Raw genomic sequence first — 14,468 nt, 5'->3', positions numbered from 1 at the left:
CAAACCATAAGGTACTCTAAAAAATCTGAAGCTTTCCCAATTGCTTCCTGACCATTTGAAACATTTCCTTTATCCCATAAAACTTTTGGGTAAGAAAAGTAGACCTCAGTTAATCTAAAACCATGAGGACTTGGGAACCAGCCCAAGGTACCAGCACAGACTGAATTTCCCAGCCTGAAGGAATTCCTTGCACATCCAGAGCCCTGAAGCAAAGGAATGCCACACACACACGGAAAGCCAAGCACAGCAGTCCCAGTGCCACCCTCCACCACTGAGAGCTGGGTACCTTAATGCCTTTAGTGTCCTCTTCATCAAACGAGCCAATATCAAAGGCATCTGCTGCATTGACTTCTCCCCGGGGAGGAATCAGGGGGGGAGGGTACTAGAAATTAAAAGCAGCATCATTAAAGACAAATTAATGGGCATTATTTAACTCCATTCTGTAGTTATGCACACACCCTTTTGATTTTTTTGCACAGATTACACTCGACCGTGCCAGCGTGTCCCCCTTGGAATTAAACTTCAGTGCAAAGTCGTTGCCACTTCTTTTAATTAAAGCTCCTTCAAAAATTTGGGGATAAAACTCCCCAGTTTAGAGACAGCAAAGGAAAGGAAACCATGAAGTCACTTGACCCCAGAAATGTAACAACTCACCCCTAACAAGCAGGAAGATCTGTAGGAATGAATATTCATCAACAACCCTCCCTGTATTTGTGTGAGTGAGCAATGTGCTGGGCACTGCGACCCTCGAGTATTCTGCTCAGTACCTGTTTGGGTTTATTTTCCTTTCACTGCTTTAGCAAGTAAGCCAAAATTACTGTCTTCATGCTTTACCTTCTGTAAATAGACTTGCTGCCAATCAATGCCTTTGAAGAAAGGATGTTCCTTTACTTCTTGTGCGCTGCAAAACAGAAGTGACTGAAGTCAACAAAGGGAGGGGCTTTTCAAGTGGATTCAAGAAATACAAAGCCTTCAAAGGTCACATTTCTATCACTTGAGAGTATCGGGGAAACGCTTTTTTTGTAAGAAAAACATAAGAATTCTTCAGTAAGCAACAGGAGAGAAGATTTTCATGTGGAAACACTTGGAATAGTGCTCTAGGGCTGGCAGGCAAGAACTCCTGATGGCACTCCATCATTTCCAACAGCAAACAGTGTTCCTCTGTTGTCAGATCCCAACACTGATCTGTGTCAATCCCAAACTCTGCTCTGTGTCAGATCCCAAAAATACTCTGGGTCAGATCCCAAAAACTGCTCTGTGTCAGGCCCCAAACACTGCTCTGTGTCAGATCCCAAACAAGGATCTGCGTAAGATCCCAATACTGCTCTGTGTCAGATCCCAAACATGGATCTGTGTCAGGCCCCAAACACTGATCTGGGTCAGATCCCAAACACAGATCCTTTGGCGGATCCCAGTCACTACCTGTTAATAACCACATTGCTCCACACCATTTCACATTACACAAATTCTATGGGAAAATAATCAACTACTCTTGTTAGGCCCCAGGGAAAAGCAATCTCGGGTCGTTATCAAAGAGTGCTCCAAGACAAAATCTCCCACTGGAATTGGAGCCAGCCCCAGGCTCAGGTGTGACCATTATCTGTTATCACACACCCCAATAGTTTCCCAACAGTTGTTTACTCCCCTCCTTTTCTCTCCCAGTCTCACACTGGATTTTGAAGCAGGAGATAACAATTTCATGAACAGCTACAAGCAAGGTGAGCTTGGCAGGAGCAAGGAGTGTTTTGTAGTCAAGAAACAAAACAAAAGCTCTTTTCCTTAGAATAATGAAGTGACACAGGCAACACCAGCAATATTCAGAGCTTTTTGCTGGGTGGTTTTGGGATTGGGTTGGGGGGTTTTTTTGTATGTAATATGCTCCTATCATTACAGATACAATAAAAGCAATAAATTTTTCCCTATCAGTATGTCTGAGTCAAGTCATATGATCTCATGCCAAAACAGATCAGGCAAAACCAGAAAAACAACCAAGGGATGAGAAGGAGGAACACCACCCAATGCAAGCATGACTGCAGGGAACTCAGGGGAAGGCTTTAAGGACAGAAATTGTCCAAAAAACATGTCCAAACCAAAGGAAGCTGAAATGTAATTCCATGCAGCAGCACTTTTTCATGTTCTCTTTCCAAAATTAAAATCCGCACAACAGGAAGCAGATTTTCACTTGAAACGAGTTCACTCATTGACAGAGAAGTGGAAATTTTTCAAGGCAGAGGTCCAAGGAGAAGACAACACCTACCTTCTTCCTTGGCATCCAAGCCTCTTGCTCACATCCCGCTGCAGGAGCCCTTCCAGAAGGGACTTCAGCTCGGGAGAAAAGGAATCCGGGAGCTCCACATTCTGTGGAGAAAGGAAGTACAAAGAGATATTCCAGGATGGAAGTGGTGTGTTCTGCTTTCTTGTCTCTGATGGTGTTTGTTAACTGCTCTGCCATGTGCAGATACAGGTCTCTGGGAGAGCAGGGGGTGCAGTTTTAGTTTTAGGGGAAATGGGAGCTGGGGGAACACGGGGATGTCACTGAGGCCAGGCCTTACCACGGTGAGCGTCATCCGGTCGATCTCGTGCTTATCTTTGGTTTTGTGCTGCCTGAAAGGGCTGTGCCTGTGGAAAGAAGAAAAAAACCAAAACACTAATAAATGTAAAGCCACAGCATATCGGGGTAGTTCAGCTGTGGCAATGCCAGGAAAGAGTGGAGCATCCTGTTAGTTCCATCCTTCCCCCTCATCAATCCTGTCCTGCAGAACAATCTGATCCACAGGAAGGTGAGCAAAAAAGCTGGGTAATTCTTAAACAGTGATCTGGCCTTAAAGATGTGTTTCAAACGCCTCACCAATTACGTCTGTCTCCCAAAAACCTGAACAGTTCTCAGCTAACAAGGAAACCCCAAACAGCCATCACCCACAGGGATTTAAATCCATGGATTTCTATAGGGAAGCTGAGCATGACCCACTGAACTCATCACTCCCCATCATGGAGAGTAAGGAGATAAGAGAGAAGGTAACCACAGATCCCACAGCATCAGGCACTGGGAAGATATCTGATGGTATCTAGTAAATTATCAGCTTTATCCCTTTCCTGCTTTATAATTCTGGTTTGAGTTTGAATTTTCCTCTAAGCTATGGAAGACCGTGGCACATTAGAGATTTATCACACAGTCCTTCATGAAAGAAAGAAGCAGCATTGTAGTAAGAGATATTTTAATTACATTTAGGACATATTCCCTGCTTCTTTTCTTCAAAACCTTGAGGGGATGATTATTTTTTTGAAATCAAAATGTTACTCACTTATCAATTCCATTAATTAGCTATTCTAAAGCATTCTGCCTTGCCACATGGCGGAGTGTACCAGCATGTTTCAGCTGGAGACCCGCTACTCCCAAGTTATTTTCCTTTTATCCTCAAAATTGTTCTGATTGATGGATGCAATGGACAGACCAGGACTTCAATATTTCTCTTTTTAGCATGACAGGTAAATGGTTCCCACACAGCCTCATGTACTCTGACAAGGAGGCTCTGAGTAGATCAGGGAAGAAAATGATTCACTGGCAACTTATGGGCAGATTCTTTGCCAGACTAAATGTACCAAACACCAAGAAATGGCACCATGTGCCCAGCCCTTGTTTTGGGATGTGTTTAATTGGCTTCAGAACAGATGAGGAACCAGGAGTTCACCGTGAATAATGCTCTGGTTTCTGGCTGAGCACTGATACCACCCTGAACATCTCTGCCAGGGAGAATCACAGCCCAAAGACCAGCAATTTAAACACTTCTTTCTCTGTTTGCACCCTTACATAGCCCTTTTTGTGCACAATTACTGTTAAACTGATACAGCTCTGCAGTTCAATTCACAAGTCACACACTGACCTTCCTTTGTACAGTGTCTGGATGGAGATAAAAGCTTATAATTAATTATGTGTGAGGACACAGGATGACCTAATGATCAATCTTTGCAGAGAAGCATTGTGAAAAGCCTCAGATTCTTCTGGTTTGCCATTAACATCGAGGATGCCATTTTCAACAAGCACTTGCCCATCAGTGCTTGTTGACTGCTCAGATAAATCCCATGGTATTAATCAATTCTAGACACGTAAGTTTAATGAGAAGGTAATTGCTGACAAGGCTGTAATTACCGTGGACCTTTGGACACTGATAAGGTAACAGGCCAGAGTCAGCAAATGGAAGGATCCACGCTTTGTACCTGCCCCAAACCCTGCAGGAGGGAAGGCTGAGTAGCACACAACAAGGGACCAGTGCAGCCAAGAGCTTCTCCACCACACCACATCTCAGCTTAACATGAAGCCCACGATTTAACAGGGCTGCTTCGTGCACTCCAAGGAGTAACATCCCAGCATTTAAAACACTACCAGCTGCCAAGAGAGGAGTAAACTGCTGTCAGCAGCAGTTCAAAGAGCACACAGAGGACCTGCCTTCCTCATGTCCCACATGTGTAGCCACTACAGGGAGCAGGGCTTGGGTTTGGTTTGGAAGGAATAGCCTGGTTTTGTCTCACATGAGGATGTGGGTCAGCACTGAGGGATCATTTCAGACAACCTGTGACACATGATGTCCTGATATTCCAAGGGATGCCCACAGAGGCCCCCAGGCTCCCAAAGGCAAGGCAAGAGCCCCACTCACCCCCTCAGCAGCTTGAAGAGCATGCAGCCCAGGGAGAACCAGTCGGCACTGCTGTCGTAGGCCGTGCCCTTCTGCAGCACCTCGGGGGCCATGTACCCGTGGGTTCCTCTGCAGAGCACAACAGCACAGAACATTCATTACATCCAACACTATCACTGGAAACAAAATCATTCAATGTTTTCTCAGTAAGACAGCCCAGTTTGGAAAGAATTCATTTTAACCATTTTATTTTGCTTCCAGTGGGTTTCATGTGTCACCTGGGTGAGCACAGGACACTCCTGAGCTCAGCCCTGGGCACCACTAGAAGCAGCCACCAGGTATTGCTTTTACCCTTGACATACTCAAAACATATGGACTTTTTTCAAGAAGCTACTGAATTGCAAATCTTTTAAGGTGTGACAGGCTGGAGTTTCCCTTTTTGCATAAATTCCGAGACTAAATCAGGGCAATTGAGGACTTCAGAATAAAATGTGCCAGGTAAGATGTAAATCCACACACAACTCTGGGAATTCAGGTCCTAGTTAAATCCTGATGGCAAGTGGCAGAAAGGAACATCATTTGCCTCCAGTTCCAAGAATATCCAGAAAGACAAAGGCACAATAAATCCAGGATTTTAGTCAGTTTGGGAATATTTAATTACCAGGTTGGGACAATTAAAGCAATCTGGTACTTTAACTCAGTCGGGTTCTTCTCTGAGCAGTGAATCATCCCAAAATAATGTGTCATCTCCCAGCCATGCCTACACATCAGCTGCTACAACCGTGTAGGAAAACAGGGAGAGAAGTCCGAAAAACCTCATTAGAGCCTCCAGCTCAGCAAGCCTGGGCCACACAAGTGTCACTCCTCCCCTTCAAGCAAAGTTAAATTATAAAGACAAATTCAAGATGTACTTAGCACTACCTGTATGTGCAGCAGAGCTCCCAGATATAATACTTACACACTGGCATGTGGCTTCTTTTTGGAAAAGTCACAAGCCAGTCCAAGGTCTGATATCCTCACGTGCCCATGTTCATCCAGCAGGATATTTGCAGGCTGGAAACCAACACAGGGAGGTGAGTGCTTGGTATTCCTCAGCTGACACAAGTGCAAACTCTCACAGCACAGCAACTCAAACATCAATACTCCCTGGTAATTGGTAATTGCCCTTTTTTTATTTAACATCACTAGACCAGGCACTTTCCAGATAAAAATCTACATTCTCACAGAGCACTACCATCAACTCCACAGGTTATGAAAGACTGAACACCAGAAGAGAACAACCAGGCAGGGTTTGAAACACAAAGCAGGTAATAAATGAATAATCCATTCTGGCCTCAAGCTGCTTTTGGTTTCTTCACAGCAGGGTCTGTGTGTGGCTCTCACACCTTTTATTCTCAGTCTCTGGGTAGACTTTAATCCCCTTGTGCTGTCACTTGGTCCAGGGACCCTTCTCTGGGACCTGTTCTGGACTTCCCAGCTGTCAGTGAAACCCCCCAGCAACTCCCCTGCTGTTGTCCCCCATCACACACACAGAGGCCTCTTTCAGGGCTCCCAGAAACACAGTAGATCCTCTAAATTATTCCCATCAGGGAGATAAGTAACACTGCACAGGATTTACTGTGACCCCCAGGAAGCCTCTCCCAGGCTAGTTAAATTGGATAACGGCACAGATTAGAACGACTTTGAAACCTTATTATGAAAACCAGGCAGATAAAGAAATAATCCTGCCAAGGAAAGGTTTCAGATAAGGTAATCCATGAAGTTATCCACGGGCCTGTGTGGATGCAGGCACCCACCAACCATTACCTTCAGGTCTCTGTACACCACGAAGCGATTGTGCATGTGCTCTAGCCCCAGGATGATTTCAGTAGCATAAAACCTCATCTCTTTTTCAGAAAACACTCCGTGCTGGGAGAGGTGGTAGTGCAAATCTCCTCCTGAAACGAGAAGAATTGATATGTAACTAAATGAACAGTAAAATCTTACCCTGCAGGCAGACAGGGTGACACTGTGGGGGAACAGCACAGCTTTTGTAGGTTCTTATCACCTGTGGAGCACACAGGCCCACCCTCTGCAAGTCTGTGTGGTGACAAAATAGCTGAGAAAGTTCATACAGAGATTTCATCAGTCTGAAACTCCATTTTAAAATGCATTTGTTTCATAAACATTTGCATTCAGTGACTAATCCAGCAGAGGACTTCCACCCAAGCAAAAGGCTGTACCACACATTGGTTTGTGAGAGCTGAATAAATCAGCTCATAGAGCAGCCCAGGCTTGAGGGACCAACCATCTCAACAATCCTCCTGCCAAAATTCCTGTAACATCATCATCATCATCATCATCATCATCATCATCATCTGCACAAGTCTTGCTTACCATTCATGAGGTCCAGAATGAAGCAGAGCTTGTCAGGGGTGTGGAAGGCATAGGTCATACAGACTATAAAAGGGCAGTCCTGCAAGGGAAGAGCAAAGAGGTTTCACCTCAGGCAATGAGCAAAGTGTGACTTAGGAAAGCTAAAAATACATCTGGTATTTTTCCTGTGCTATTTGCCAGTATTCCCAAGTTCTATCCTCACTCCTGAAATGCAGCTATGCTGGTAACCCCTGTCCCCCTGGGAGGGCCCTGCCCAGGTGACAGGGAAGGTGTTTGGCTCCCAGCAGCATTTCCAACAGAGGATTGAAGGAATGTGAACACACCAGGCAGGAAGTTGGGATTCTGGGGTGTTACAATGGCCAGGAAGCAGCAACAGCAAAGTCCAGATCGTGTAAAACCCACAACACGAGGCGGGCGGGAGCAGCTTTAGGAGGTCAGAGCAGAGCAGCCAGGGCAGGGATGGGTTACAGCCCACCTCCAGATGCACCTGGAACCTCAATTCACCCCATGTTTAAGACAAGCAGCCATAAAAAATTCCATTGAAAAACACATCTTTATTCCCAGTGTCCTGGTACCTCCAGCACACACATTCAAAACTCCACGGCAGCAGCTGGCAGATCTTCCTCTGCACTGGGCCTGTGCTGGATGCAAGGGCTAATTCATAATTATGGAATTGCTGAGGTTGGAAAAGCCCTCTGAGATCATCGAGTCCATCCCCCAGCACTGCCAAGGCCACCACTAACTCATGTCCCCAAGTGCCACATCCACACATCTGTTAAATCCTTCCTGGGATGTGACTCCACCACTGCCCTGGGCAGCTGTGCCAGGGCTGGAGAACCCTTTCCAGGAAGAATGGAACTGCTTTGGTCCTGCTGGCCACACTATTGCTGATACAAGCCAGGAGGCTCTTGGGGGTGGCTATCACTTCATCAACTTCTCCAAAGCCATATGGGATGGAATCATGGAATGCTTTGGGTTGGGAGGGACTTTAAAGCCCATCTTGCTCCAGATGGGGCAGGGACACCTTCCATGGATGGCTGTGGTACAAAACCAGGGCTGTCTGGTGAGCCTGCAGTGAACCCTCCAGGAATGGCTGTGCTGCCCCATCCCACATCTGATCCCAAAGCTCCAAGGGGGGCAGGGAGACGATCCCAGAGGAGACACCCCGCAGGAAGCAGAGCGTGGCCTCACGTGACTCCAACAACATGCTCAGCATTGCAGGATGGACAAGGGAAAGCTCTGGGAATCTCTGACAGGAACTCGCTCCCTTCCCAATTTAGAAACAGCAAAACACGGCGGCCTTGGGCAGCGCGGGGCCGGCTCCGGAGAGAGGAAAGGGAGGGACAGGGACACTTCAGAGCCCCTTCATCCTTCCATGAGGCTCAAATACAAAGCTTTATAGACCTGACTGTAAGCCCAGGGATCCCCACAGTGCTTGGGTACATCCTGCCCTGCTCCAACCCAACTGCACTTTATGTTTTGCTCACCCCAAACGCTCCCTGCAGAGGGGAGGGATGGGTGTGAAACACCTGCACAACATCCAGGAAGAAAAGCCAATGGCCCTACAAATAAGGAGCCTGATGTGGTGTCTAACACAAGATACCACCTCTGGTTATGAACTCTGTGCTGGGGACTATTGCAGCTGCCACTTAACTTCACAACAGCAGCTTGAGCAGAATTATTAACTTAATTTCCTGCATCAACTGGGTAATTCAGAAGTGTCCCCAAGCAGGACTCCTAAAATTTCAGAGCAATCTAATTACCCAGAAGGATTTAGTGGCAGAATTTAAACACCACACATAGACAAATAAAAGGGTTTTTTCGACACCAGAACATAGCTTGCCTCTATTTTTATGGATTTGAAAAATAAAAAGTTATCTGGAAGTGTAAATGTGATGCATAACTCATTTTTGTGGAAGCATTCCTAATTTCATCATTACCCTTTTCTCTGCTCACAGAGAGAAAAACTGTACTGCAGTATTTTCCTGACACAAAAACCACAGCAAAAGAGTATTTTACAGCATAAAAATTTTTAAAAATCCACCCTACAGTTATTTTTTTAAAGGACACATAAAGCAATAAAATCAATTTCCCAGGAGAGCAATTCTTCATTGCAGTCAAGTTTCTGCTCTGATGAAAATAAGCAACATTATGACATTAATGTGTGAATTAAGACCAGTTTGGAAAGAGTTCCTTACATCCAAACAATCCTGGATTGAGTCCAGAGAACTGCTGAAGTCAAGTTTGTGGTAATAAATCAAGTGGAAGGAAAAAAAATATTAGAGCAACCATAAAAAATGCAGAAATGTGATATTTTAAAGACATTAGCACATTAAAAAGTGCTCTAGGAGGAAACCTTTGGTTCTGACTCTTCCCTGAAAGCCAAGCACTCGGCTTTGGGGGCACAAAGTGACAGCAAAGAGGGGACAAAGGTGCTCAGAGCACAGAGCAGCTGTGCCCCATTTTAACTGGAGGGCAGCTCTGCCCTGAGGCATCACTCAAAGATGTGCCAGTCCCTGCCTGAAACACGTGAAAACCAAGTACCAGTTCTGCTCCAAAAACCCCAATTATTGATCTCAGACCCACCTCACGGTGGGCAGGACTCCTGGGGTGTCCTGGGCAGGGATAACTGAGGATGTTCTAGGATTCTGTGATTGTATTTATCATCCCTTGGAGGGAGTCTTGAATCCAGCCATTAGTCAAATTATCTCAAGAAGATCTGGATAAGGCAGCTGAAGTGCTGAGGTTTTTCAGAAGGAGAAAACTGGGAGCCACAACAGAGAGAAGCCCTGCACGGCCCCTGGTCTTACAACAGACAGATGGAATGACCCCCTCCTACCCTCAGGAAAAGATTCATGGAATAACCACTTCCTTCCACAAACAGCACCTTGGGGCTGGCTGGTTTCACAGGGTCCATCACCGCCTTGGTGATTTCCATGTTCCAGTTTTCTGAACAGAAATTAGGCAAATATTGGCTACTACAGAAATTAAATATTTAAAAGAAAGTAAACTCTCTTCCCTACTCTGTGACCTTCCAAGGATTTCACAATGCCTTTCCAGCCTGAAGGTCTGTGTGGGAGGGGAAGACGGGGCCTGTGCCTCGCAGAAGAGGAAACCCAAAGCTCAGTGACAGTTTGTCCCTGTTACACCACAGTGACACAGCAAAGGCACCAAGGGAGACTGAGCCCTGCAGAGCCCAGCTTGGTGCCACCAGACCCATCCAAGAGGCTCCAGATGCTCTGCAGAGGTGCCTGTTGTACTCCTGAACCCATGGAAAGCTGCTCTCACCACGCAGCCACGACCGACTCCAGCATGGGAGCTCCCTGCTCCAGGAGTGCTGGGGAATGCCAGAGCTTTAGGTGGATTAACAGAACTGATTACACAACCAGCTGTGTCATCTGCACAGCTGTTATTTGCAGAGACATCTGGATTCCCAGTTAAGTGACTAATTGTACTGTGATGAACTTCCCCAGTTCCATTCTGCTCTGGGCAGTGCAGAACTCCTGTCCCTGAGCACAGCACGTGCCACTCCAGCCCCCCAGCTTCTATTCAGGGATTGAAGGAATTCTCTTATTCCACCACTTTCAAACCTATCTCATCCTGCATATTCCAAGTGCTCCAGCCTCTGCTATCCAGGTGTACCTGACCTAAATGAGCAGTACTTTGTACAAAACCTCTCTTCAAAGTCTTTCAAATTCCTGAGAATCTGAAAGAAATGTCACTCTAATGAGCTGACAATCCTTAATGAAAGAAATAAATGGTTCCTCCTGCTGCTCCCCCTGCTCAAAGCCCCAATGTGTGCTGGCCTGTGAGAAAGCTGCCTCCACCAGCAGCTCCTGAACTATTTTCTCTTTGAATCTCTAGACATGCAAATTCACATTCAGTGCTGGAGCCACAGAATCACAAATTGAAGTTAATGGGACAATTATTACTCATTTGCCTCAATTTCTTGTCTAGTCTCTGCTACAGACCTACTCCCCACTGGTTTTCAGGAATCCTGACACACACGGACAAGCCACAACTTATCTCTGGTGAAAACAGGTAACTTGATTAAAAAGTCTGAACGGATAAATCACAGATCCCAGAATGGTTTGGGGTTGGAAGGGACCTTAAAGCTCATTCAGTTCCACTCCCACAAGGCAGGGACACCTTCCACTAGCCCAGATTGCTCCAAGCCCCGTCTAACCCGGCCTTGGATACTTCCAGGGGCAGCCACAGCTTCTCTGGGCACCCTGTGCCAGGGCCTCCCCACTCCCACTGGGAAGAATTCCTTCCTAATATCCCATCTAATCCTGCCCTCTGGCAGTGGGAAGCCATTCCCCCTTGTCCAAAGTCCCTCTCCAGCTCTCCTGGAGCCCCTTTTGGCACTGGAAGGGGCTCTAAGGTCTCCCTGGAGCTTTGGCTCAGTGGTGGCCAGGCTGGGATAATGCCTGGACTCAAGGATCTTCAAGGTCTGTCCCACAGAAAAAATCCTCTGATCTCTGGGGACACAGCCCTGGTCCATGAGAAGAAATCCCACTGTTTGCTCGCTGCCACTGCAGGGAATTCTGCTCTTTGCACAGCTCTTGTACAAGCCTGGAACAAAACCACTCACGATTCCTCCTCATTCCTCCCGTGTCTGCTGGGAACGGGGGCTGTGTTCCCACACTGAGCGTTTAATTCATGCACCACAAGGTGAGGGAAGTGAACCTTCCTGCCAGCATCACCCGTAGCCATGGTAACCACGGTGTCACTGCAACGAGGGCAGAGCCACCTCCAATCCTGCCTGGAATTTCTCTGAGCCCAACACACCTCAGCCACCACCCAGTGGCCCCAGGGCTGGGCAGCCAATGCCAGGCAGGTGTTGGCTTTTTGCACACATCAGTGATGGTTTCAACTTGTACTCGATTTGAATTAATCCAATTTTAATGCAATTTATAAGTAGACTAGATAGGCAGAGCAGCTTGGTACACCTTGACTCAGCTGAAGTACATAAAAACCAAGAATTGGATATCAGAGTAACAGGAAAGAGCGGATGAACTGGAGTTTTCTCTGCAGCAGCACTTTAGATTCTACTAAAGCACTATGTAACTAGAGCAAAAAAGGAATCTTTTTTAAAAGACAGAATCGTGTTTTGGAAACGTTTCAAACAGAAATAGTTAAAAAAAGGATATTTAAGAAGTCAGGAGGGGAGGAGGATGAATTACCTGAGAAACAGGCACCCCCTCAAGCCTCTGCAGCAAAGATGCTCATTCTGCAGGAACCAAACTGATCAAGCAAGTTTGGTTTTCCCTTCTCATTTCAGACACATTGCAAGGATCAGGGGGAGGCTCCAGTGGGGGTTAATTTTTGCATGGCACACAATGGAATTGATGGAATATGCATTACATGTAACAGCTTTTCCATTACACAGAAGGAAGAAAGAATAACAAATAGTGATACTTACTCCTGTACTGACAAGAGACAGCATAATTCTTTCATTTAAGGCTAATGTTTCTCCTTGCTTCATCTTAATTCTCTTCTTATCTAAACATTTCATTGCATACCTGAGAAAAAAAGACAACAATTCAGAAAAAGCACAAAAACCTCCTCTATCAGTACTACTCACTGGCAGCCAGGCCATGCACATTCACAGGATCCTGTAAGCAAGCTTAAACCCAGGACTAAAAACATCATTTCAGGCTAAGCATGAAACCTCCAAAACCTCCCAGAATTAATACATTTCCAGCAGAAGCCTCCTAACAGAGAAAAGTGCTTTAACAAAAAATTCCATGTCCAAGCTATCACAGTGAGATAGGAATTACACAACATATATTCATTTTCTCATACCTACAAGCAAGGATCTGCCATAGGAATTAAATAACAGAAATTCTGTTATGGTTCCATTTAATTCCAACAGTTTCAACTCTACCAGGAAAGCAATATCTTCTCGAACACACACTGAGTTTTATATATATATATATTTTTTTTTTTTCCCCTTAATTTTCTTTCTACTCAGAAAAAGGTCAGATACACACAAGAAAGCTTTTTTAGTCTTCTACCATCTGTGCTACACAAATTAATACAATTTTGCTCACAAAGGATGTTACCCTAACAACCACCAACCACAGGAGGATATGATACAGGCTGGGTATTTTTCCAAGACGTTGGGTGAGTTCATTAATAGCTATCAGTGAGAAGGACACTTGTGCTCCTCCACAGAAGACTCCTAGACATGGGCACCCGTGGATTTTTAGGAAGATGCCACATTACAGCAGTGCTTCAATGCCCATCTGCCTCACTGTGCCAGCCCCAGCCAGCCCCAGGGCTTCACCTTGGCTCCAGCTCCCGAAAACAGCCACGTCATTCCTGACATCAGCGTGTTGGGAGTGGGGGAGTGAGGGTGAATTTTAAGTTTCCAGACTGGGAATATTATTCATGTGTTCTTGCTGAGGAGTCTGTGAAGGGTGAGTAAAAATAACCTCTGATTCTGCCCTGCTCTGCCCTGACCGGAGAGAGGGACTGGGGATGTTCAAGGCTGATGGAAATCACAGAATGGCTTGAGTGGGAAGGGACCTTAAATTCATCCAGTGCCACCCCCTGCCATGGGCAGGGACACCTTCCACCAGCCCAGGTTGCTCCAAACCCTGTCCAACCTTGGACACTTCCAGGGATGGGGCAGCCACAGCTTCTCTGGGCACCTGTCCCAAATCGAGTCTGTCACTGTCCTGCTGTCCCTCTCCCTGGAATGCAGGCTGCATCCTGCTTCTGGCCCCTCTCTAGAGGTCCTTGCAGGGGTGGCTGGCAGAAGGCTCAGGTGTGTGTGTGTTCAGTGAACACTGCTCGTGTTACCTGGGAGGGAGGGAGGCTTCCCACGCTCCTTGCAGGCTCTAAGTGCAGCAGAGGCAGCCATCTAGAGGGGATGGGATCTGGGTTAGGGATGGGCAGACAGGTTTGGATCAAGAAAGAATTAAACCAAACCTCTACCCAGAAGCTGAACCTCATGTAAACTTTTGCTTCACATTTGGAAAAGAAGGTTGGTTTTCCCACATTTCACTTCCTTTTGCTCTATTTATATCTGATAAAACCTGTCCTTTGCTTCACTTTTCCTGTCCTTCTCACTTCTCAAGGTTTATCCACCTCCTGCCAGAGCCCTGCTCAGACACAGAGATGGCTGTGACTCTGAGAACTGCCTGCTGAGTGTGCCTCAAGCTAAATAAAATGTTTATTTTTTGTATGTGGACAAATGAATGAATTGTACACGGACAAAAAGTACCAAAGCAAGAATAAAGCCAGCGTTGTTAGTAAGAATATTAATATAAATACTTGAAGTCACTGCAGAAATACTGAATATAAGAATAGCAACATTAAGATGTCTTCCACTTGTTCAGAGTCAGAAGTTTATTATTGTCAGGGATGTCACACAAGTGCCAGGGGAGCCAGCTGGAACCAGAGACAGGGCACGTCACAGACGCCCTGCTCACTTGGAAGGGAAATGTTTAA

At 46.0% G+C, this 14,468-nt stretch overlaps 1 protein-coding gene across 1 annotated transcript in view; it reads right to left on the bottom strand.

Annotated features, from left to right (window-relative positions):
- GRK3 (G protein-coupled receptor kinase 3) overlaps positions 1 to 14,468 on the bottom strand; it is a 60,337-nt gene that overhangs the window by 10,702 nt on the left and 35,167 nt on the right. The window contains 9 exon segments of the mRNA XM_039560844.1: positions 287 to 382; positions 835 to 901; positions 2,258 to 2,358; positions 2,553 to 2,619; positions 4,653 to 4,760; positions 5,590 to 5,684; positions 6,438 to 6,568; positions 7,008 to 7,086; positions 12,433 to 12,532. Coding sequence (XP_039416778.1) covers positions 287 to 382; positions 835 to 901; positions 2,258 to 2,358; positions 2,553 to 2,619; positions 4,653 to 4,760; positions 5,590 to 5,684; positions 6,438 to 6,568; positions 7,008 to 7,086; positions 12,433 to 12,532 — 844 coding nt within the window.

The sequence above is a fragment of the Corvus cornix genome, chromosome 15 (genome assembly GCF_000738735.6).
Source record: "Corvus cornix cornix isolate S_Up_H32 chromosome 15, ASM73873v5, whole genome shotgun sequence".
Lineage (NCBI taxonomy): Eukaryota > Metazoa > Chordata > Aves > Passeriformes > Corvidae > Corvus > Corvus cornix.
This window is presented reverse-complemented; position numbering and strand designations above follow the sequence as displayed.